The sequence below is a fragment of the Erinaceus europaeus genome, unplaced genomic scaffold (genome assembly GCF_950295315.1).
Source record: "Erinaceus europaeus unplaced genomic scaffold, mEriEur2.1 scaffold_264, whole genome shotgun sequence".
NCBI lineage: Eukaryota > Metazoa > Chordata > Mammalia > Eulipotyphla > Erinaceidae > Erinaceus > Erinaceus europaeus.
In genome coordinates, this window is record NW_026647620.1 from 90,001 (window position 1) to 115,880 (window position 25,880).

A 25,880-nucleotide genomic window follows, 5' to 3' on the forward strand; every position below is an offset into this window, starting at 1 on the left:
CTCTTCCAAGAAGTTGTTTGGAAGCGTTAAGTATAACATTTGCTTTTAAGAAACCATTGTATTTCTACTAAGTATTATATAATAAATACTTCCCCTTTTCTTTTTTTTATTATATCTAGTTTTTATTTAGTTTTTTATTTTTCCTTTTATTGAGGGATTAATGTTTTACATTTGACAGTGAATACAATAGTTTGCACATGCATAACATTCTCAGTTTTCCACATAACAATACAACCCCCCACTAGGTCCTCTGTCATCCTTTCCTTTTCTTTTTTTTATAGTTCTGATATTTTATTAAGTTTGTATATTGATCGTGCTGTGAATTCCTAGGGAATGGGTTCCAGCAGCTCTGGCTCCTTTCCGTTGGTTCTCACAAAGTGTGCTTCTCTGGGTGGTGCAGGCCGGCGCTGCAGCTGAACCCAAGTCCCCTTCTCTCTGGCTTCCTTTGTTTCTGATCATTTTCCTTCACACGTTTCAAGAAGCCGTCTCTGCTCTTAGAGTGCTTAATATGCTTACTACGAACATGAATTCTCTTGACAAGAATCTTGCCCTTTGTTTGTTTACAACAATACCAACAGCATGCTGGGTAACACTGTAGGCTCTTCCAGTTTTGCCATGGTAACATTTGTGGAGCATTCCTTTTTGAGCAGTGCCCATTCCCTTTATATCTACAATATCACCTTTCTTATAGATCCGCATACATGTGGCCAAAGGAACAACTCCATGTTTTCTTTTTTTTTAATATTTATTTTATTTATTTATTCCCTTTTGTTGCCCTTGTTGTTTTATTGTTGTAGTTATTATTGTTGTTGTCGTTGGCTAGGACAGAGAGAAATGGAGAGAGGAGGGGAAGACAGAGAGGGGGAGAGAAAGACAGACACCTGCAGACCTGCTTCACCGCCTGTGAAGGGACTCCCTTGCAGGTGGGGAGCCGGGGCTCAAACCGGGATCCTTGCGCCGGTCCCTGCCTTTTGTGCCACCTGCGCTGAACCCGCTGCGCCACTGCCCGGCTCCCCCCTTGTTTTCTAAAAGGCCTAGAGAACATCTAGCGGGTTCTTCTCCTCTTTCCCTTTGTGTTAGTCATTTTGGCGATTTACTGGAAGATGGCTGCACCAGCCAAAAGGACTTCCTTTCCTTTCCTTTCCTTCCCTTCCCTTCCCTTCCCTTCCCTTCCCTTCCCTTCCCTTCCCTTCCCTTCCCTTCCCTTCCCTTCCCTTCCCTTCCCTTCCCTTCCCTTCCCTTCCCTTCCCTTCCCTTCCCTTCCCTTCCCTTCCCTTCCCTTCCCTTCCCTTCCCTTCCCTTCCCTTTCCTTTCCTTTCCTTTCCTGCCACCAGGATTATTGCTGGGGTTTGGTTCCTGCACAATGAGTCCACCACTCTCAGTAGCCTTTTTGTTTTTTTTAATAGAGACAGAAAATGACAGGGTAAATGATAGAGAGGGAGAAAGGGGCGGGGCAGATAGCATAATGGCTCTGCAAAAAGACTCTCATGCCTAAGGCTCCAAAGTCCCAGCTTAAGAAAATAAAATAAAATAAACAGAGAAAGACAGACACATGCAGCACTGCTCCATCCCTCGTGAAGCTTTCCACACTGCAGATGGGGACCGGGCCTTGGTAATGTGTGTGCTGTGTGCACCACTGTCCAGCCCAAGGAATTCTAAATGAAGAACGTGACTGATTATCTAGTAATCCTCTCCTCTCTCTCTCTCTGTCTCCCCTCCCCCCCCAACTTGGGCTCAGCATCCATAAGGCAAATCTACCACTCCGGGTGACCACTTTCTTCCCCTTTTCCATCTATCTCCTTCTTTTTGCTAGGGACAGAAATTGAGAGGGGAAGTGGGGGGGGAGGACTGCAGCACTGCTTAACCATTCATAAAGCTTCCCCCTTGCAGGTAGGGATCGGGGGCTTGAACCCAGGCCCTTGAGCACAGTAACATGTGCATTCAACCGGGTATGCCAGTGCCCGGCCCTGGGACCATTATTTCTGCCTTTTTTCCCCCTCATACTCCTGGATGTCTTGCTCTTCTAGGAGACTCATCTAACTTCTGTTGTAGAGACACTATTAAACTTAGAGACTCTACAGGAAAGTAGGAAATTCTAAACCTTGGCAGCCAGGCTGGGCAACTCCGGGAGAGGTTTTATAAGCCCCTTTGAGATTCTTTTTCTTTTCTTTTAACTCCATAAGATGTTTAGTCCACTCCCTTGACTCTATTCAGGTTCTTAACACAGAGTTCCCAGAGCTACATTAAAGTGGTGGAGTTAAAGTAGAGTTAGTCGGGACTGGGTGGTAATGCGGCGGGTTAAGAGCACATGACACAAAGTGCGGGGACCAGAATAAAGATCCAGGTTCAAGCCCCCAGCTCCCCCCCTGCAGGGGGGTGGGGGAGTCGCTTCGCAGGCGGTGAGGCAGGTCTGCAGGTGTCTTTCTCTCCCCCTCTCTGTCTTGCCCTCCTCTTTCAATTTCTCTCTGTTCTATCCAACAACAACTACAACAAGGGCAACAAAATGGGAAAAATGGCCTGCCTCCAGGAGCAGAGGATTCGTAGTGCAGGCACCCAGCCCCAGCGCTAACCCTGGAGGCAAAAAAAAAAAAAAAAAAATTAGTCTTCTCAGTTCTAACCTGGATTGCTTTTAAATGTGTTCCAAAAGGTAGTTTTAAATTTGTGGGTTTTACTCTGGTCTTTGTCCCTATGTCTCCTAAAGTTCCTCATCAGAGGTACAGCAGGGGCCAGGTGGTGGTGCACCTTGTAGAGTGCATATGTTACCATGCACAAGGAGCCAGGTTCAAGCCCCCAGCCCTCATCTGGGGGGGGGGGAGTGGGATGCTTCAGTGCTTCAGGAGCGGTGAAGCAGGTCTGCAGGTGTCTTTCTCTCCCCCTCTCTGTCTCCCCCTCCCTTCTCAAGTTCTCTGTTCTATTAAATAAATAAATAAGTATTAAAAAAAGAAAGAAAACTTGGCGTATTGCACCAAAGTCAAAGACTCTGGGGTGGGTGAAGGGGAGAGCACAGGTCCTGGAAAAGGATGACAGAGGACCTAGTGGGGGTTGTATTGTTATGTGGAAAACTGGGAAATATTATGCATGTACAAACTATTGTATTCACTGTCAAATGTAATACATTAATCCCCCAATAAAGGAAAGAAAAAAAGATAAAACATAGGCACTTCAACCTAAAAACTGATGGCTATTTAAATTTCCTTTTGTGTGTACAGTTCTCAGATTCAAAGATGTTTCTCCATGGATGTCCATAAAACGTTCTGAGACATAGCTACTTTTAAAATGTTTTTTTTTTTTAATTATTAATAGAGAGAGAGAAAGTAAGAGAACCAGAGCATTGCTCAAGCCACAGTTTGAACTCCAGACCTCACGCTTAATAGTTGAATGCCCTCTCCACTCACTAAGCCACCTCCTTCTCGAGACATAGTTCCTTTTTTAAAAAAACATTTATTTATTTATTCCCTTTTTGTTGCCCTCGTTTTATTGTTGTAGTTATTATTGTTGTTGTTATTGATGTCGTTGTTGTTGGATAGGACAGAGAGAAATGGAGAGAGGAGGGGATGACGGAGGGTGGGGGGAGAGAAAGACAGACACCTGCAGACCTGCTTCACCGCTTGTGAAGTGACTCCCCTGCAGGTGGGGAGCCAGGGGCTCGAACTGGGATCCTATGCTGGTCCTTGTGCTTTGGGCCACCTGGAGACATAGTTACATTTTTTTTTTTTTTTTTTTTTACCAGAGCACTGCTCAGCTCGGGCTTATGGTGGTGTGGGGGGATTGAACCTGGGACTTGAGAGCCTCAGGCATGAAAGTCTCTTTGCATAACCATTATGCTGTACCCCCACCTGAGACATAGCTACTTTTATAAGAAAATTTATCTGTGATCTTGGGTTTGTGGATGTGTTGTTGTTTTTGTTGTAACAGGCTGATGAAAAGCTGAGAATTCTGATGACAGATAGTCTGGTTATAAAGAATTTTTTACACAAAATCACCGTGGTATACCCTAAGGTAAGTTCTTTTCTCCATAACAATTCTCTTGCTATGGTCTGGGAGGTGACATACTGGATAAAGCACTGGACTCTCAAGCATGAGGTCCAGAGTTCAATCCCTGGCAGCACATGTGCCAGAGTGATGTCTGGTTCTTTCTCTCTCTCCCCTTATCTTTCTCATTATAAAGTGACTATTGGTATAAATAAATAAAATCTTTTTTAAACGATTCTCTTGCTTAAAGCATAAGGTTTCAGGAGATCTCTGTAGGAAATTAAAGAATCTGCTTAAGTCTTTTTCTTTTCATGACAATGATTATCATTTTTAATATTGGCTTGATTTGATTTCTGTGTTTTTAAGGCAGTCTTGAGGCCACCTGGCACGGCTGAGAGCTCTTGGATGCAGAGAGTGCTTTGTTTTGGGTTCTTACTTTTACTTCCTGATTGTTTTACTGCATCATTTTGAATACTTCTCTTCCTCCTCTGTACATAATTTTTTTAAGTAAAGGTTTCTGATTAGTTCCTTCTTTTCTAAAGTGACTATTGCTATACATAAGGAAATTTGGATAAATTAATTTGAAGTTCAGAGGGCTAAATTTTTGTTATCTTAAAAAAAATTTTAAATCAGGAGTCGGGCAGTAGCACAGCAGGTTAAGCGCACATGGTGCCAAGCACAAGGACCAGTGTAAGGATCCCGGTTTGAGCCCCGGCTCCCCACCTGCAGGAGAGTCGCTTCATAAGCGGTGAAGCAGGTCTGCAGGTGTCTGTCTTTCTCTCCCCCTCTCTGTCTTCCCCTCCTCTCTCCATTTCTCTCTGGCCTATCCAACAACGGGCAACAAAAGGGAATAAATAAATATTTTTAAAAATTTTAAAATCTATAGTTATATATGTTTGTAAAAATGATCACAGTTATGTGTGTTAAATAACTTGCAGAACCAGGATTTGAATTCATGCAGTCTGGCTATAGAATCCCTTATTATCAATTCTTTTTAAAATATTTTATTTATTTATAAATTAGAAAGATAGGAAGAGGGAGAGAAAGAACCAGACAGACATCACTCTGGTACATGTGCTGCCAGGGATTGAATGCAGGACCTCATGCTTGAGAATCCAGTGCTTTATCTACGGCACCACCTCCCAGACCACTTATGAATTCTAATATACAGGAAAAAAGTAGGTTGGTGGCCTGGGAGGTGGCGAAGTAGACAAAGTGTTGGACTTGAAAGCATGAGTCCAGAGTTCAGCCCCTGGCACTGTATATACCAGAGTAACACCCTGGTTCTACCTTTCTCTCTCTCATTTGCAGGTAAGTAAAATATCTTTTTAGAAAAATGTGCATTGAAGGTAGTAAATAATTAACATGGTGAAGTAAATTAGAAGGGGAACCTAAAAACCAGGTGGGAAGGGGGAGCTAAAGCCAGGGCGAAAGCATGGATGCTCCGTAATGAAGACAACGGAGAGAAGAGAGAGAAATCAATAGTTCTTTTAAGAAGGGGGAGGAAAATACATTGGAAGAATGTTGGCCTCCCTGTTAATTGGGGGTTACTTAGAATTATAGCATAGAAATCAATATATCAGGCGGCAGCCGGGTAGTGGCACAAAGCCCAAGGATGCAGCAGGATCCCGGTTCGAGCCCCCGGCTCCCCACCTGCAGGGGAGTCGCTTCCCAGGCGGTGAAGCAGGTCTGTAGGTGTCTGTCTTTCTCTCCCCCTCTCTGTCTTCCCCTCCTCTCTCCATTTCTCTCTGGCCTATCCAACAACAATGACATCAATAACAACAATAACAATGACAATAAGCAACAAGGGCAACAAAAGGAAAAAAATGAATAAAGTTTAAAAAAAGAAATCAATATATTCAAGATACAGAGCTTGAATGTAGACTACTGTTAAATTACAAAGGCAAAGAATATGTAAAAGTTAATTGATAGGAAATCCGGCGGTAGCTCAGCGGGTTAAGCGCAAAGCACAAGGACCGGCGTAAGCATCCCGGTTCGAGCCCCCGAATCCCCACCTGTAGGGGGTTCGCTTCCCAGGCGGTGAAGCAGGTCTGCAGGTGTCTATCTTTCTCTCCCCCTCTTTGTCTTCCCCTCCTGTCGCCATTTCTCTCTGTCCTATCCAACAACGACGACATAACTACAATAACTACAACAACAATAAAAAACAAGGGCAACAAAAGGGAAAAATAAATAAATATAATTTTTTTAAAAAAGTTAATTAATAAATAAGTTTCCATTAGGAACTAATTGTGGGGTGGGGGGGGTGGATAGCATAATGATTCTGCAAAGAGACTCTCATGCCTGAGGCTCCCCAGTCCCAGGTTCAATTCCCCTGCACCATCAAAAGCTAGAGCTGAGCAGTGCTCTAGTAAAATGAAGAAACTAATACAATAATAATAAATAAATATGTTTTAAAGGAACTAATTGAAGCTTTTAACATCTATCCTATTTCATAAACCTCATACTTCATTTATTTCACAGATCAGATTTAATTTCAGTGTTAAGGTGAACGGAGTCTGCTCCACAGAGAGCTTTGGGTAAGTCCTGGCTTAAGCTTCTGTCCTGCCTCTACGGTTTTTCTCAGTCATTGTGTCCTGTTTCTAGGAGGTACAATTTGATTTTTTTGATCCAAAATCAACTTGAAACTACTTTCTTAGACCTCACATGTTCTTCTCCCATAGGAGCTTTTAATGAGTAAGTAGATTCTGCACTTGGCAGCTGTATTCCATTTGTCTCTGGGAGTGAGAAGGAATCATGGGTCAAAGTCTGGATCAGTCAGAGATTGGTTTTCGAGCCGGTGAGATGTGGCTTGTCATTTCTTTGTTTTGCAGGGCAGAGAATGAACCCACGACGACCCTGTCAAATGGAATTGCTCTTGTCGTAAATTGTCGGCATTTTGTGAGGTGAAGGGCAAAAGCATTGTTGTCTCTGTGTTTGATTCTCTTATTATGAGGATGAATGTGGGTAGAATTTGAAGATGGCCTCGCTTGTCATTTGTCAGTGCCAGATTGTGAGAAAAGTAAGACTAAAACTAAGATATTTGTATCCAAACTGTCGTTATTCCTGGCTCCTTAATATGTTAGAATTGACCTGAGGCGCCGTGACTTTTCTCTGAAGCATATTTTCTTCTGTAAGAGAAACAGAGCAGATCTTGCTAAATTCACTGCCATTTAGTCATTGGAATATAGGACTGAGGGAGCCGGGCTGTAGTGCAGCGGGTTAAGCGCAGGTGGCGCAAAGCACAAGGACTGGCCTAAGGAATAATGAACTGAATTGGAAAGATTACATGAAGCCTTGGCTAAGGAGATAGGAATACAAAGAAATTCTTTTTTTTCTTTTTGGCATCAGGGTTATTGCTGGGGCTCAGTGCCTGCACCACGAATCCACTGCTTCTGGAGGATATTTTTTCCCTTTTGTTGCCCTTGTTGTTTTATCCTTGTTGTGGTCATTATTATTATTGTTATTGATGTCATTGTTGTTGGGCAGGACAGAGAGAAATGGAGAGAGGAGGGGAAGACACAGAGGGGGAGAGAAAGACAGACACCTGCAGACCTGCTTCACCGCCTGGGAAGCGACTCCCCTGCAGGTGGGGAGCCGGGGGCTCAAACCAGGATCCTTACGTCGGTCCTTGTGCTTTGTGCCGCCATGTGCTTAACCCGCTGCACTACCACCTGACCCCCAAAGAAATTCTTTTTAATTGCTTTCTAAGGGGCCGGGTGGTGGCACACCTGGTTGAGCGCACACGTTACAATGTGCAAGGACCCAGGTTTAAGCCCCCGTCCCCACCTGCAGGGGGAAAGCTTCACAAGTGGTGAAGCAGGGCTGCAGGTGTCTCTCTGTCTCTCTCCCTCTCTATCCCTCCCTTCCCTCTTGATTTCTGACTGTCTCTATCCAATAAATAAATAAAGATAATAAAAAATTTTAATTGCTTTCTGTGCATCAGTATGCTGGATGAGTTTAGAAGTCATATCTCTCCCCATCCCTACATTCTTCAGATAGTAAAAAAAAAAAAAATCTTAATATGATTGTAGTTTTTCTCTATTTTTCCATATTGAACATTCCAGGCTTTATTCAGGTATTAAGATGGTTTATACTATGGAAAATGTTCCACATTTCTGGCCTGGCCTGTTTACTGCCACAGAATCCAAAGTGAGCATGAAGCAGAACAAGAAGAAAGCCACTTTGTGTTTGTTTAAGTCCAATGAATTTATTTGTTAGTCAGTAGTTTTTACCTCTGCTGACTGTGTGTATGCGCTGAGTGAACACTGCTAGTCAGCAAGCCTTAAGACCTGAAGAGCTCATATGACTTTTTATTCTATCTTCTTACTCCTGCCCCAGATTTTACCTCTGATTAGAATCTTTTCTTCTTTAACTTTTACAGATAGAAAAACTCCCACCCTATGCCTTTCTCTGATAACATTCTGTTCTTATGATTAGTTATGTGTTGCATGATAGTTATAATCGTACTATATTATTAGTACTATATAGTTACGCACATACTAGAAGTCATGAAAAAATTCCGGGGGGCCAGGTGGTGGTACACCCAGTAAACACACATAGTAAAAAGTGCAAGCACTCACGAAAAGATCCAGGTTCGAGCCCCTGACTCTTCACCTGCAGGGGGGACGCTTCTCAAGCAGCGAAGCAGGTCGGCAGGTGTCTATTTTTCTCTCTCCCTCTCTATCTCTCGCTCCCCTCTCAATTTTTCTCTGTCCTGTCCAATAAAAATGGGGGGAAATGGCGGCCAGGAGCAGTGGCCCAAGTGCCAGCACTAAGCCCCAGTGATAACCCTGGAGGCAAAAAGAAAAAAGAAGGGACTTGGGCGGTAGCGCAGCGGGTTAAGCGCATGTGGCACAAAGCGCAAGGACCGGCGGAAGGATCCCGGTTCGAGCCCCCGGCTCCCCACCTGCAGGGGAGTCGCTTCACAGGCAGATGAAGCAGGTCTGCAGGTGTCTGTCTTTCCCCGTCTTCCCCTCCTCTCTCCATTTCTTTCTGTCCTAGCCAACAGTGACGACATCAATAACAAAAATAATAATACAACAATAAAAAAACCAAGAACAACAAAAGGGAAAATAAATAAATATTTAAAAAGAAGAATTATTTAAAAAAAAAAAAAGAAAGAAAACAAACTAGGAATGCCTTTCCAGTCATTTCCGAGTGCAGACATAACCCGAGGCGCCTCGCCTGTTCTCCAACAGCAGAGCACAGCTTGGCGGCCCCGGGCCGTTCTGCAGCAGAATCCACCCCGTGCTCGGCCAGCCAGTCCGCCTGCGCATCCCTGATGACGTGGCTGGTATGGACCTGCGCATCCCTGATGACGTGGCTGGTGTGGACCTGCTAGGGGAGCTGATCCTGACGCCGGCGGCTGCGCTCTGGCCCTGCCCAGAGGCCTTTTCCAGTGAATTGAAGAGGATTTCTTCAGCTTCCATATCCTTTGGCTGACGAAGTCTATCCATCTGTCTTTGAAAATGGCTGTTTACATCTCAATTCTAGAAAAGAAAAGAACAAAAGGAAGCTGGGCGGTAGCACAGTAGGTTAAACACACATGGTGCAAAATGCAAGGACCGGCGTAAGGATCCAGTTCAAGCCCCCGGCTCCCCACCAGCCAGGGGAGTCGCTTCGCAAGCGGTGAAGCAGGTCTGCAGGTGTCTGTCTTTCTCTCCCCCTCTCTGTCTTCCCCTCCTCTCTCCATTTCTCTCTGTCTGTCCAACAACAGCAGCTATGACAACAATAACAATAACAACAAGGGCAACAAAGTGGAGAAAAGGCCTCCAGGAGCAGTGGATTCACAGTGCAGGCACCGAGCCCCAGCGATAACCCTGGAGGCAAAAAAAAAAGGTGGTCTGGGAGGTGGCACAATGGATAAAGCACTGGACTCTTGAGCATGGGGTCCCAAGTTCGATCGCTGGTGGCACATGTACCAGAGTGATGTCTGGTTCTTTCTCTCTCTTCCTATCTTTCTCATTAATTTATTAATTAGTTAATTAAATGTTACAAGAAAAGTGTGGGTAGTTAGCGTAGTCGTTATGCTAAGAGACCCTCATGCCTGAGGCTCGGAAGTCACAGGTTCAGTTCCCCACACCACCATAAACCAGAGCTGTTCAGTGCTCTGGTTAAAAAAAAAAAAAGTCTTTAGCTTGTAAACCCTGGGTCTAGAAGCAGGTAAATTTTTGTCTAAAAAGTTTCCAGTTGAAAACCAATCCTGATATTGTCTTTTCTTCCAAGACTTTCAGTGGAGTTCATGAGGGATGAGGTGACTTAGTAGTTTGGGCTTGAATATGGTAGCAGTTTAGTGGCACTCAAGGATGTGTTAAGAGTCTCTTGCAGGGAGTCGAGCGGTAGCGCAGCGGGTTAAGCACACGTGGCACAAAGCTCAAGGACAGGCGTAAGGATCCCTGTTCCAGCCCCCGACTCCCCACCTGCAGGGGAGTCGCTTCCCAGATGGTGAAGCAGATCTGCAGGTGTCTGTCTGTCTTTCTCTCCCCCTCTCTGTCTTCCCTTCCTCTCTCCATTTCTCTCTGTCCTATCCAACAACAATGACATCAATAACAACAATAACAATAATAACCACAACAATGATAAAACAAGGACAACAAAATGAAAAAAAAAAGCCCTGCAGGAGCGGTGGATTCGTAGTGCAGGCACTTCTTCTAGTGTTTGCCCTTCTTCCGTAGCCAGTTACTGAGGCCCAGCAATAACCTTGGAGGCAAAAAAAAAGAAAAAAAAAAGATTGGAGGAAATATTTAACATCATAAAAAGTATCCAACAGCTGCTGTATACGGAAGAATTCCTGGACCACGATTTAAAAGAGAGACGCAATTACAGAAAACTGAGGCCAGAATGGGGGCTGTGAGTAGCCCGGGGTTATTTGCATTTAGCATTTTAGAGGCAACGACAATCAGTGAAGGGGACAAAGGTCAGAGAGTTCAGGGCCTGCTGAGCGCCCCAGGGGCGCTGTTAAAAGCTGCTCTTACTCTGAGCCGAGATAACTAAGAGGCTAGGCCAAGGAGTTATGTGGGCCTGAAATAAATCATCTGTCACATGGATTATGCATGTGTTTTAGGTCATTTGGGTAGGCCAAAAAAAAAAATCTCGTAACTTTGAACCTGGATAAAGTGGCCAGAGAAAGAAGGTAGACAGGGTTTAGGACTCCCAAGCATGAGGTCCCCAGGCTCAGGCTCAAAAACTGCATGTGCCAAAATGGTCCCCTGGTTCTCTCTCAGACTAATAAATAAATTAATCTTGTGGGCGAGGCGTGCGGCAGTGCAGCGGGGTAAGCGCAAGTGGCGCAAAGCATAAGGATCCTGGTTCCAGCCCCCGGCTCCCCACCTGCAGGGGAGTCGCTTCACAAGCAGTGAAGCAGGTCTGCAGGTGTCTGTCTTTCTCTCCCCCTCTCTGTCTTCCCCTTCTCTCTCCATTTCTCTCAGTCCTATCCAACAACAACATCAATAACAACAACAAGTTAACAACAATAAAACAACAGGGCAACAAAAAGGGAATAAATATTTTTTTAAATAAATAAATAAATAAATTGATCTTGAAATTGGCTTAAGATGACTAGGATAGGGAGGTGATTTAGTAGGTAAAGCACATAGCTTGTGAGAGCCAGGTGGTGGCGCAGCGGGTTAAGCGCACATGGTGTGTAGCGCAAGGGCCTGCGTACTGATCCTGATTGGAGCCCCCGGTTCTCCACCTGCAGTGGAGTCACTTCACAGGCGGTGAAGCAGGTCTGCAGGTGTCTGTCTTTCTCTCCTCCTCTCTGTCTTCCCCCTCCTCTCTCCATTTCTCTCTGTCCTGTCCAACAACAACTACAGCAATAACAATAATAACAACATCGATGATAACAAGGGCAACAAAAGGGGGAAAAATAAAACTTAAAAAAAGGATTTAAAACCAAACAAACATATAGCTTGTATGTGTGAGCCCCTGGGTTTGCTCCCTGCCACCACATATGACAGTTCATTTATTCATAAAATAAATAAAACCTTTTTAAAAAATTAAAAACAAGGGGATCGGGCGGTGGCGCAGTGGGTTAAGCGCATGTGGCGCAAAGCGCAAGGACCGGCGTTAAGGATCATGGTTCTGCAAAGAGACTCTCATGCCTGAGGCTTCAGAGTCCCAGATTCAATCCCTCGTACCACCAGAGCTGAGCAGTACTCTGATAAGAATAATAATGATGGGGGTCGGGCGGTGGCGCAGTGGGTTAAGTGCATGTGGTGCAAAAAGTTGGGATCCCGGTTCGAGCCCCTGGCTCCCCACCTGCAGGGGAGTCACTTCACAGGTGGTGCTCCCCATCTGCAGGGGAGTTGCTTCACAGGTGGTGAAGCAGGTCTGCGGGTGTCTATCTTTCTCTCCCCCTGTCTGTCTTTCCCTCCTCTCTCCATTTCTCTCTGTCCTATCCAACACCGAACAACATCAACAATGGCAATAATAATAACCACAACGAGGCTACAACAACAAGGGCAACAAAAGGGGGGAAAAGTGGCCTCCAGGAGCGGTGGATTCATGGTGCAGGCACCCAGCCCAGCAATAACCCTGGAGGAAATAAATAAATAAATAAATAAAATTAAAAACAAGACCTTGTACCCACTATGTTTATGAAAATGAAAAACCAAGCTGAAAACTTTTCCAGAAAACTGAGAACTTTATTTTATTTATTTATTTTTGCCTCCAGGGTTATCGCCAGAGCTTGGTGCTGAGTCCACTGGCCATTTTTTCCATTTTATTGGGTTACTGGATGAGACAGAGAGAGACTGAGAGGGAGAGATAAGAGAAAGATAAACACCTGCAGACCTGCTTCACCTCCTATGGAGTGTCCCCCCTGTAGGTGGGGAGCCAGGGGCTCAAGCCAGGATCTTTGGGCGGGTCCTTGAGCTTAATACTATGCGCCCTTACCCAAGTGCACTTCTGCCCAGCCTCTCAGAAACTGAAAACTTTAAAAACATGACAGAAGGGGCTGGGCAGTGACATACCCAGTAGAGAGCACACATTACGATGCACAGTGGCCTGACTCCCAAGTCCCTGGTCCCTACGTGCAGGAAGCACATCTGCAGGCGTCTCCCTTTCTCCTTTTTTTGAATTTTTTTTTATTATCATTATTGGGTAGAGACAGCTAGAAATTGAGAGGAGGGGGAGATAGAGAGGGAGAGAGAGAGAGAGACCTGCAGACCTGCTTCACCACTTGTAAAGCTTTCCCCCTGCAGGTGGGAACAGGGGGCTCAAACCCAGGTCCTTGTGCCCTGTAATAATGGGCATTCAACCAGCTGCGCCACCACCTGGCTCTCCCCTTTCTCCCTCTCTATCTCCCATTCCCTCTTAATTTTTCTCTGTCTCTATCTAAAATAAATAAAAAATATTATATATATATATGGCTAGGGAGAGCATAATGGTTCTGCAAAAGACTCTTTCATGCCTGGGAGTTGGTGGCGAGGTGATTCAGTTCTTTTTTTATTATTATCTTTATTTATTATTATTTTTCTTTCTTTTTAAAAAATATTTTATTTTATTTATTTATTTATTCCCTTTTGTTGCCCTTGTTGTTTTGTTGTTGTTGTCGTCGTTGTTGGATAGGACAGAGAGAAATGGAGAGAGGAGGGGAAGACAGAGAGGGGGAGAGAAAGATAGACACCTGCAGACCTGCTTCACCGCCTGTGAAGCGACTCCCCTGCAGGTGGGGAGCCGGGGTTCGAACCAGGATCCTTCTGCCGGTCCTTGTGCTTTGCGCCACCTGCGCTTAACCCGCTGCGCCACCGCCCGACTCCCATCTTTATTTATTGATTGGATATAGACAGTCAGAAATCGAGAGGGAAGGGAAGATTAGAGAGGGTGAGAGACAGAGAGACACCTGCAGAACTGCTTCACCACTTGTGAAGCTTTCCCCCTGCAGGTGGGGACTGGGGGCTCAGACCCAGCCTTGTGCATTGTAACATGTGCGCTCAACCAGGTGCACCACCACCCGGCCCCCAATTCAATTCTTTATTGATCAGAGAGCCAAGGCTTTTAAGAGTCGGACCCGGAAGTGGCAAGTTGGAAATGGAAATGGCTTGACATGGTTTGGAAAGGGGCAGAGAAAAGCAAAAAGGAGCTGGAAAAGGTAGGAACTTCCTTAGCAATTCTTGCGAGGGGTTTAACTGTAGGATAAATAACCTGCAGGCAGGGAGGGTCTTGAGGGTAGAAAGAAGATAGATCAAAGGCATGGGATGGGTGGGGATTATGTAGATAATAAGGGAGCAGGCCATTGTACCAGGAGTGCAGGGAGCTTTGTGAGGCAGGGAGTCTGATAAGACGAGGCAAACCTTGGGGGGGTTTGTCCCTCCTTTCTCGACCTCTCAGTAGAGAGAGAGAAACTGACAGGATGGACGTCCCCTCAAGTCCAACCCTGCCAAGCTCAAGCACATCCTCACAATTTCCCGACCTGCAGGGGAGTCACTTCACAGGCGGTGAAGCAGGTCTGCAGGTGTCTATCGAAATTTCTCTCCCCCTCTCTGTCTTCCCCTCCTCTCTCCATTTCTCTCTGTCCTATCAACAACGATGACATCAATAACAACAACAATGATAACTACAACAGTAAAAACAACAAGGGCAACAAAAGGGAATGAATAAATAATAATGAAAAAAAGAAAATTAAAAAAAAAAAAAGCTCTCATGACTGCGGCTCTAAGGTCCCTGGTTCAGTCCTCAGCACCACCATAAACCAGAGCTGAGCAGGGCTTTGGTCTTTCTCTCTGTGACTTTCTTTGTTTTGTTTTTTTCTCTCTCTCTCTCTCTCTATTCTCTCTTTCTCTCTTGCTCTCTCTCGCTTTCTCTCTCACTCTCGCTCTCACTCTCGCTTTCTCTGATTATAATAAAATAAATAAAAATATTTTTAAAAGGGCCTAGGAAACAGCAGAATATTTATGCAAAAGACTCTCATGCCTATGTCTGTGAGGTCCCGGGTTCAATCCCCAGCAACGTCGTAACCCAGACTAAGCAGTGCTCTGGTCTCTATCTCCCCATCATTGACAAAATAATAAAAATATTAACTAAAACATGGCATTTCTTAAAATGCAGAGTACTGCTCAACTCTGGCTTATTTCCTCTCCCTTATTCCCCCCCTTTTTTCTCTTATTTGATAGGATAAAGAGACATTGAAAAAGGGGGGGGCTAGAGAGGAAGAGAGACACTTCCAGCCCTGTTCCACAGTGGGTGAAGCTTCCCCCTCCAGGCAGGGACCAGGAGCTGGAAGCCGAGTCCCCAAGATAACGTATGTGATCTACTAGGTGCAACACTGCCTGGGCTCGCCCAGCTCTGACTTATGATGGTGCTGGGGACTGAACCTGGGACTTTGGAGCCCCGGGCATGAAAGTCATCTTGCAGAACCATTGTATTATCTCTCCACCTAGAACATCACATAATTTATAAAGAATCAAATAAATTGTAGATCCAAAGAGTTCCATAAGTAGGACTGAATTCCAGCAGGCAGGTTTAAGAGCAGATTTGCCCTAGAATAAGTGAATTTTCACATTTTAAAACAAGGATAGGACTGGAGAAGCAGGCAGGTAGAGCGTGTGCTTTGCTGTCCACATGGTCCAAGCTCAAGCCCAGGGACATGGGTGTCATGATACCAGATGAACTCTGGTGCTGTGGTCTCTCTCCCTCTCTCTGTTCCTCTTTCTCTGAAAAAAAAAATGTTGCCTAGTGAAAGGTGAAATCACACATGAGCAAGGCCCCTGCTCCATGAAATCAAATCAATCAGTAAAGTTCAACAAGAGCGACAAACAAGTGGGAAATGCACAAGTAAGAGGCTAACAGTAAGCAGAAATTATAGTTTACTATACAGTGAATTCCTTCTGGAAAGGGAAAGAGAAAATGATGTGTGTGTGTGTGTGGGGGGGGGTGAAATCAACCTTTAGGTTCTTTAAGTCTGGGGAAATAAGCAAGTAAGCATAAATAAGTGAGAAAGTTAAGAAAGATTTTGGAGGAACGTCCCTCCTGTACACCTGGAAGAGTCCCAGGAATTCTGAGGAAGCCCATCCTGTGTTCTTGGGCACCAGCCTATAGGATACACCCGCCCTCCTTTGTGTTGATTACAAGATAGGGCTAAGGGGCAGGCAGTGGCGCACCTGATTAAGCACACACATTATAGTGCGCAAGGACCCAGGTTCAAGCCCCTGGCTCTCACCTGCAAGGGGAAAGCTTCACGAGTGGTGAGGCAGGGCTGCAGGTGTCTCTCTGTCTCTTCCCCTCTCTATCTCACCCCTCTCAATTTCTCTCTGTCTCTATCCAATAATAAATAAATAAATAAATAAAATATTTTAAAAATAGGGTTAGAGGGGATGGGAAAGTTTCCCTGTGGAATATACTCAAATACTTATCAGGAAATACCCCCTTTGTTTATACTTAACAGCGTGGGTCACATTGTATTACATGGAATTATAGTTTATTGACTTTTATTTGTCTCTGATGCTGTAAATATGATGACGTGAAGGTAGGGATTGAATCTGAATATCTACCTTTATATCCCCAGAAGAGAATGCTGTGCTTAACTGCGGGCGAATGAGTGTGAGGGATGGAGAATTGTCACAGGCATGCCTTTGTAGTCCATACTCAGTAAGCCCAGAATACATTTCTGGGGATTCTAGTGCATCTTTTTCTATTACCTGACATCCATCTTCCACGTGGAAAAGGCTGAATATTTAGTCACTTATCACACTAGTTTATTCCTGGGGGTGTCAACCAGGTCAGCGTTCTGTCTGTGTGAGCAAGTACATAGTCAAGAGGAACTGAAATGACTGGTTTTCTTGAACAGCCCCACATATTCCTGTACGGGCCGTCGGGCCTCCCTCTGCTATTGCCAGGTCCGGAGCAACCACCTCCTGCCATCTTCAAAGACAGCTCTTATTTCATCGACTGCAAGAAATACCACTTGTGCATGGGACCCAGTGTGGACCTCAGTTTGGATAGCGGTACCTCTTTCCCTTTCTTTGCGTAGGAATAAAGAACCTTAGAGAACATTAGAGCAGTGTGAGGAATTCTAGATAGCTGGTGTGGATAAGATAGCAACCCAGGGATCCGATACTTAGGTTGGGAGGGGGCGTGGGGGTGGCTTCTGGCCAGTCTGCGAATCCTGGAGTATGGCAGACAGGCGTCAATACACGAAGCTCCATCGGCTGCCCCTCCTCTCACTTCCTCTACTGCTGCCTCTGTCCCTGGGCCTCTTGAGGTCGTCAGTAGACCTTGGATTGTCTCCCCCCCCACACCCCCCAACTCCAGCATCACATTATTGATAGTGTGTGTGTGGAGTGAATTAACTCACTGTAAATGCCACAGAGTGCTGGATGGTTTGCTCCTCGTCCTTTTGATGTTCTTCCTGTGGGTCAGTATTATTTCTTCCCACGAGGCAGATGGAGAAACAGATTCAGGAGGGAAGGGAGTGTTGGGATTCAGACTCATTGTTTGGGGTGCAGGTCCTTTATTCATTTAGCATCTCGAGGGCTTCACTTCCCTTGGAACAGTGTGCAATATGTTGCCCGCTAGGTCTGGTGCTCCCAGATGTGAACTATCAGGTGGAGTCCCCCGAGGGAGCGCAGGCTCAGAACACGGACCCTCAGGGACAAACGCTGCTGCTTTTTCTCTTTGTGGATTTCTACAGTGGATTCCCAGCCCAGCACCTAGAACTCTGGGGTAGGTCTAGTGAAATGGGGCTGCTGGTGTGGAAAGGGACACTTGTGGTCCGGGAGGTGGCGCAGGGGATAAAGCACTGGACTCTCAAGCATTAGGTTCTGGGTTCGATTCCCAGCAGCACCTATGCCAGAGTGATGTCTGATTCTTTCCCTCTCTCCTATCTTTCTCATTAATAAACAAAATAAAGGGAGATTTGGGGGCTGGGGAGACAGCATAATGGTTTTGCAAAAAGACTTTCATGCCCGAGGCACCAAAGGTCCCAGGTTCAGTCCCCAGCACCACCATAAGCCAGAACTGAGCAGTGTTCTAGAAAGAAAGGAATGAAGGTGTGGTGGTGGGTGTGGTGTGCAATCTTACAATCTTGTAACGGAGTATTAAAAACAAATAAAAATTATTTTAAGAAAGAAAGGAAGGGAAGAGGAAAAGGAGGACTTTGTATTAGGTATGTATCCAGATGAGATATGCTTGTGTGGCCTGGAGTCTCAGCAGAGAGCCTGCTGAAACAGGTTAAACGGATGCTTCCTGGGGAAAGACCTGCACTCGCTGCGTCACTTTGCTGCTAACATTCCCAGATTTGGTAGTCTGGGAGTCAGCAGACACTTCCTTTACAGAAATCTGTTATCTATATTAGGATCTATGTAGGATTTCTCCCTCCAGAGCAGAATCGCTCAGGGAGGGGCTCTGAGTGCAGCCAATTTCATAATATTTTGCCTGGGAGTTCAGCAAGGTGCCCACACCTCACCCAAGAGACTCCGAGCCCCTTAGACGCAGGTGGGGCTCCGGCACCAGTGTGTTTCCTCAGCTCCGTAGGCGATTCTCGAATGCAGCCAGACCTGAGAGCTACATGCTGTCCTAGTATCTTTCCAGGTGGGATCAATAAGCGAACAGCCTTGCTCGGCCTTGATGCAGACCTAAACGCAGATGAGGAGGGAGAGGAGGGGGGAGGAGGAAGGGAATTGTGTTGGTGTGGCCAGGTTCTGTGGTTGTCACATGTCAGGGAGGGCAAGTTCTCTCCCGCATACAAGGAGAAGGTCCCGGTGTTTACCTCACCAATGGGAGACACCTGCTGTCAGAAAGTTTGCTTTGTCAATGCTTTCACTGCTCTGTGGTCTGTGAAGCACACATCAGAACATTTTGGAGGATTTTAAAATGTGGAGCTTCAGCTAGGGGACACAGCATCATGGTTCTGTGAAAGACTTTGCTGCCGGAGGCTCTGAGGTCTCGGGTTCAATTCCATGCACCACCAGAGCTGAGCAGTGCTCTGGTTCTCTCACTGTGTCTTTCACTCTGTATTGCTATCTCATTAAAATAAAACAAACACAGATATTTTTAAATGGGAGAATATGGGGAGTCGGGCGGTAGCACAGTGGGTTAAAAGACCGGCGGAAAGATCCCGGTTTGAGCCCCCGGCTCCCCACCTGCAGGGAGGGGAGTCGCTTCACAGGTGGTGAAGCAGGTCTGCCGGTGTCTGTCTTTCTTGCCCCCTCTCTGTCTTCCCCTCCTCTCTCCATTTCTGTCTGTCCTATCCAACAATGAACGATAACAACTACAATAATAACCACAACAAGGCTACAAAAACAAGGGCAACGAAAGGGAGGGGGAAGGCCTCCAGGAGCGGTGGGTTCATGGTGCAGACACTGAGCCCCAGCAGTAACCCTGGAGGAAAAAAAGAAAAAAGAAAAAACACAGAATTTGCTTTTCGAATAAGATTCTTAGGTAACTTGTAAATATAATAAAGCTTAAAGCCACCGAGTATGAGCTGGGTTCTGTATTTTACCCAGTAAGCCCTGAGATGCAGACCTAACTCTGAATGGGGGAGGCACACAGCTGGGAGCAGCCTGCTTTGATGTCTGTACAGCTTCAGGCCCCTGGCACAGCCCGTGATGGCACTGTGGCGTTGAGATGGTTCTGTCTGTGTTGTGCTCTCTCCTCTCTATCTGAAAAGGTCAGCCTGGAGGAGTGAATTCAGCCAGGGCAACAACAAGAAAATAAAGTACATTTGGGGGGAAAAGAAACCAGTCAATTAATTTTTTTCAATGCTCTCCTAAACTTTGAGAGAAGTAGCAGGAAGTGTAGTTTGTGTAAGTCTGGAAAAATGGTTTCAAGCTTCCTCCTGATGACGTCTCTGTGTTCCTCCCTGTCGATGGGCCAGCGCACTGCTGGGACCTCTACTTTCGGGCGGGCGTGTCACAGCTGTGTGGTGTGGCTCTGTTCCCACCGTTAGGAGAGAAGCCTGACGGCCTGGAGCCCAGTATCCAACATGTTGACTGGTAACAGTCACTTCATGAACAAAGCCAACCAGCTAAGGGATTCCACCCACTATCTGCTCCCCATCCCTCCCTTTCTTCTCCTCCTCCTCCTCCTCCTCCTCCTTCTCCTTCCTCCTCCTCCTCCTCCTCCTCCTCCTCCTCCTCCTCCTCCTCTTCTTCTTCTTCTTTTTTTGTTTCCAGGGTTATTGCTGGGGCTCAGTGCTTGCACCATGAATCCACTGCTCCTGGAGACGATTTTTCCCCCTTTTGTTGCCCTTGTTGATTTATCATTGTTGTGGTTATTATTATTATTGTTGTTGCTGTTGTTGGATAGGACAGAGAGAAATCGAGAAAGGAGGGGAGAAAAAGAGGGGGAGAAAAAAGACACCTGCAGACCTGCTTTACCGCCTGTGAAGTGACCCCTGCAAGTGGGGAGCCAGGGGCTCGAACCGAGATCCTTACACACTGGTCCTTGCGCTTTGCGCCACATATGCTTAACCCGCTGCGCCACCGCCCGCCTCCCTCCCTGCCTCCTTTCTTTCTGCAGCACATAGATGCTCCTTAGCAGAGACGCTCCTGTCCTAGCTTGGACTCCCAGCTCTTTGTCCAAAGAGCTGGTGCTGCCTGGTGCTCACGGCTCCGTTATTAAGGTCCTGGGAATGGGAACTTGGAGCGCCCCAGACTTCTGAGCTTTTCACCAACGGGGTCAAAATCCAGGGTTCCTAGGACTGTTAACTGACCCTGTTCACTTCGACAGAGACCGGTGAGAGAAACAGCCTAGCTTGATGGGGAGGACTTAAGGGCAGAGTCGAGAGACCTGCATTTGATTGTAGTTCTGTCTGCTACAGGTTTCCTCAGTGGTTTTTGGGAAGCAAGTTTCCAACTTATTTGTCTCCCTTTTCAGGTACAGAACTTGCGACTGGATGCGATAGCAAAATCCCTTCTGTCAAAGACCCTAAGAGTTCAGATCCTAGGGCCAGTGGCCCGGGGGCACGGCGGGTAGGATGTTGGACTCTCAAGCGTGAGGTTCCGGGTTCAAGCCCCAACATTACATGTGCCAGAGTGGTGCTCTGGCTCCCTCTCTCTGTCTGTCTCTCTCTCCCCCTCTCTCTTTCTCTCGTTGGTAAATCAATATTTAGCAGAAAAAAAAGAACCCTGGACGTTGGCTAGATAGCTCCCTGGTAGGGCACCCGCTTTGCCAGTGTGAGCACCCAGGTTTGAGTCCTCTACCCAGTATGGCACACGGAGGTACTTAGCACAGCACGGCACACGGAGGTACTTAGCACAGCACCCGGATGTTTCAATGCTGTGATGTCCTTCCAGCTCACTCCTTGTGGCTCCCTCTGAAAAGGTCTGTCCAGAGTGACAAAGCCTCACTGACGGGAACTACATGTGAAGATATTGTCAAAGAGAGGAAGACCTAAGATTTCACCTGTTCTGCTTTTCTTCTTCTGAGCACTGCGCTCAGTCCCCCTTAGACTGACACTGAGCCTGGGACAATGATTTGCTGAGTCCTCTCTCTCTCTTTTATGTTTTTATTGTGAGCTCATATTGACATTTTTCAGATTGGCCTTTGTCTTTCTTTCCTTCTTTCTCTTTTATTTTTATTTTTTAAAAGAATTTATTTATTTACTCATGAGAAAGACAGGAGGAGAAAGAGACCCAGACATCACTCTGGTACATGTGCTGCCGGGGATCAAACTCAGAACCTCATGCTTGAGAGTCCAATGCTTTACCTACTGTACCATCTCCCGAACCACTCTTTCTTTTTATTTATTTATTTATTTATGAAGAATGATAGGCATAGAGAAGGAGAGAAAAACCAGATATCACTCTGGTACGTGTGCTGCCGGGTATCGAACTCAGAACCTCATGCTTGAGAGTCCGTTGCTTTGTCCACTGTGCCACCTCCTGGGCTGCACTGTTGAATCCTTTTGCCTGCCTTTAAGATCCCAGATTCTGGGCCTGGGCAATGATTCACTCAGTAGAGCACATGTTACCATGCTCTAGGACTCGCTTCAAGCCTGCCCCCTTCTGCCCCCATAGAGTAGAAACTTCATGAACAGTAGAATATGGCTGTAGACGTCTTTCTGTCTGTCTCTCCTTGCATCAGTCCTTGCGCTTCATGCCATGTGTGCTTAACTCACCGCGCTGCCACCTGGCCCTCAATCTCTCACCTTCTATCAAAAAACAAAAGTACACATACCCACCTGGAACAATGAAGTCGTTATGCAGGCATTGAGTTCCAGCAGTAGCACTGATGACAAAAACAAAACATCCAGTTCCTCAGAAACCAGTGTCACCTGGCTTCTTGTCCTGTGGTCCTCTACACAGATCTCTTTAGCTTGACTTTGAAGACTTCGACCTGGCATTGTATTCCATAGAAAATCATCACTGTAGGGGCTGGGTGGTGACAAGCCCGGCTGAGTGGACACTTTACCATGTGCAAGGACCCAGGTTTGAGTCCCCGCAACCCACCTGCGGGGGAGAAGTGGGGCTGTGGTCTCTCTTTCTCTCCCCCACTCTCAATTTCTCTCTAATAAAAAATTAAATTAAAAAAATTTTAAAAAGGAAAAATGGATGTCAGGGGCGGTGGATTCTTTGTGCAAGCACTGAGCCCCAGCAATAACTCTGGTGGCAATAGAAGGGAAGGAAGGGAGGAAGGGAGGGAGGGAGGGAGGGAGGGAGGGAGGAAGGGAGGGAGAGGAAGAAAGTCATCGTTGTATTAGGAATCATAGCAAATGTCTTTTTTTTTTTTGCCTCCAGGGTTATTGCTGGGGCTCGGTGCCTGCACCACGAATCCACTGCTCCTGGAGGCAATTTTTTTCTCCCCTTTTGTTGCCCTTGTTGTTTCATCATTGTTTTTATTATTGTTGTTGTTATTGATGTCATTGTTGTTGGATAGGACAGAGAGAAATGGAGAGAGGAGGGGAAGACAGAGAGGAGGAGAGAAAGACAGACACCTGCAGACCTGCGTCACCGCCTGTGAAGCGACACCCCACCCCCACCCCCACCCCCGCCGCAGGTAGGGAACCAGGGGCTGGAACCGGGATCCTTAAGCCAGGTCCTTGCGATTTGTGCCATGTGTACTTAACTCACTGCACTACCGCCCGACCCCCTGCAAATGTCTTTTTGAAAGCTCCTTATACCTTTGGCATTGACCTTTGAAAAAGTCACACAGTGGGGAGGCGGGATAGCTAGACGGACATAAATATAGTAGTTTTATATTCTCCTTCCCTCGTCCTCCTATCTTTGAAAGCTTTCTCTAGAGCTTCTTTTAGGAAACAGATTGTGCAGAATTAAGTCTGTTTCCAATTCCTTTAAAAAAAAAATCACTTAATTGGCCTTCTGCCCACCTTGTCATGGTAACTTTTCTATAATTAACTCGTTTTGCCACCATGTTAAAAGCAGCTGGTGGCATCATCAGTTTTAGGAGTGAACTCATAGGTTTTTAATTAAATGTCTGTTTTCGAAAGGGACCTATCTGACTTCCCGAGGGTATTTTCAGGACCAAGCTATAGGAACTAGTGACCCAGGCAGTATCACAGCAGTAATACTTTCTTTTTGGACATTGCAATGCATGCTTCAAGACACTTCATACATACACATCACCCAGTTTATTTGTGCAGCATACCTGTGAGAACAGGTGGTATAAAAACTTCCTGTGTATTGAGACGGTGACTTGTCACCACTAATTGGTGCCCAAACTGGCTCTAGCTAGGTTCCCCGACTAGTTCCAGGTTCCAGGCCTTTTTTGTTGTTGTAATTGTTAATCAGGTGTTACTTACCTTTATAATATAACCATATATTAGCTTACATTTAGAAATAGTATTTATTGGGGCCGGATGGTGGCGCACCTGGTTGAGGGCACTCATCACAGTGCACAAGGACCCGGGTTCAAGCCCCTGGTCCCCACCTGCAGGGGGAAAGTTTTGTGTGTGGTGAAGCAGAGCTGCAGGTTTTTTTTTTCCTCTCTCTCTCTCCCTCTTTATCTCCCCCTTCCCTCTTGATGTCTGACTGTCTCTATCAAATAAAGATAAAAAAAAACTTATAGTTTCACAAAATTTAAAAAAAAAATGCAACCAGCTGAAAAACAATAGTATTGATTTATTTGGGATAGAGACAAAGAGAAATAGGCAGGGGGAGGTGAAGACACTTGCAGCACTGTTTCACCTCCCACAGGTAGGGCCCTGGGGCTTGAACCTGGGTCCTTGCATGTGGTAACATGTGCTCGCTATCAGGTGTGCCACCACCCAACCTTTTATCTTGCATTTTTAATTTTTTTTGCATTACCTTTATTTATTTATTGGATAGAGACAGCCAGAAATTGAGAAGGTAAGGGGGTGATAGAGAGGGAGAGACAGAGAGACACCTGCAGCCCAGCCCCACCACTTGTGAAGCTTTCCCTCTTGTGGAGCCCCAGCAATAACCCTGGAAACAAAAACAAAACAAAACAAACAAACAAAAAACAGAGAAAGAGAGAAAGAACCAGACATCACCTTGGTACATGTGCTTCCGAGGATAGAACTCAGGCCTCATGTTTGAGAGTTCAGTACTTTATCCACTGTGCCACTTCCCAGACCACAAATAGATTTTTCTTTATTTATTATTGGATGGAGACAAGAGAAATTGAGAGGGGAAGGGAGATAGAGACAGAGACTCCTGCACCCCTGCTTCACCACTTGTGAGCTTTCCCTCTGCAGATGGGGACCAGGGCCTTAAACCCAGGTCCTTGCGCACTGTAATGTGTGTGCTCAACCAGGTGTGCCACTGCCTGGCCCCTCTCTCTCCCTCTCTATCACCCCCTTTCCTCTCAATTTCTGTTTCCGCCAAAAAAATAAATTTAATACATAGAAGATGAAGGAGAAGAAGAAAAAGAAGAGGGAAAAGGGAAGAAGAGGAGGAGGAGGAGGAGGAAAAAGGAAGGGAGGGAGGGAAGGAGGCGAGGGAGGGAGGGCGGGCGGGCAAGGCGTTTCAGCAGCACTTCCTCTGGGCGCCTGCCGAGTACCCTTGCTGTCTGTCCTACATGCTTGGCCAGGAGCGTCAGCGCTAGCCTGTTACTTGATGGTGCGTTTCGCCCTTTGCTTTCACAGGCTAGCTTTGCTGAGTCGTTCTAACAGTGGTGCCTGCGGTCACCTTATTGGAGGCAGCCCTCCTTCCATGTATCTCTGCTTCTATTATGAACTAAAAAGAACCTACCTCTGTTTCTTCAAAAATAAGGTCATTCTTCATCTTGATTTCCTTGCTCTTTTTCTCAATTCTAGGCGGGTTTAGGAGTCACTGGTATCTTCTTCCTCCTCTTTCCTTCTTCTTGCTTTTGTTTCCCAGAGCACTGCTCAGCTCTGGTTTATGGCAGTGTAGGGGATTGAACCTGGGACCTTGAAGTCTCAGGCAGGAGAGTCTCTTTGCATGACCACTATGCTATCTCCCCCCAGAAGATGCTGGCATCTTCTGTTCAATAGGTCAGCCAGGAGCAGCGGTCCTGATGTGGTAACCTCCATTCCCCCTCCCCTAGGAGTCCACACCTGGCTTAAGGCGCATCTCAGCGCCGTCCTCAGCGAGAGCCGCGGTGTGGTGCGTGAGTCCCTGCAGGCCATGGTGGACCGGGCCTTGGAGCAACATCACCAGGCTGCCACGGTACTGAGACGTTCACTATGCTCACTCTCCTACTACCTCTAAAAATCAGTTGACTACTCATTTAAAAAATAACGGGGGGGGGGGGCAAGGATGGTAGCACAGCGGGTTATGCGCACATGATGCAAAGCGCAAGGACCAGCATAAGGATCCTGGTTCGATCCCCCAGCTCCCCACCTGCAGGGAAGTCGCTTCACAAGCGGTGAAGCAGGTCTGCAGGTGTCTTTCTCTCCTCTCTGTCTTCCCCTCCTCTCTTTATTTCTCTCTGTCTTGTCCAACAACAACAACAATAACAACCACAAGAAGGGCAACAGAATGAGAAAAATGGCCTCCAGGAGCAGTGGATTCCTAGTGCTGGCACTG

The 25,880-nt window shown here is 46.3% G+C and overlaps 1 protein-coding gene across 1 annotated transcript in view; it reads left to right on the forward strand.

Annotated features, from left to right (window-relative positions):
* Nucleotides 1-25,880, forward strand: part of TOP6BL (TOP6B like initiator of meiotic double strand breaks) — a 73,172-nt gene that overhangs the window by 28,903 nt on the left and 18,389 nt on the right. The window contains exons 5-11 of the mRNA XM_060184177.1: nt 3,916-3,999; nt 6,454-6,509; nt 6,804-6,875; nt 9,171-9,399; nt 16,766-16,916; nt 17,488-17,634; nt 25,399-25,520. Coding sequence (XP_060040160.1) covers nt 3,916-3,999; nt 6,454-6,509; nt 6,804-6,875; nt 9,171-9,399; nt 16,766-16,916; nt 17,488-17,634; nt 25,399-25,520 — 861 coding nt within the window. The remainder of the gene's footprint in view (nt 1-3,915; nt 4,000-6,453; nt 6,510-6,803; nt 6,876-9,170; nt 9,400-16,765; nt 16,917-17,487; nt 17,635-25,398; nt 25,521-25,880) is intronic.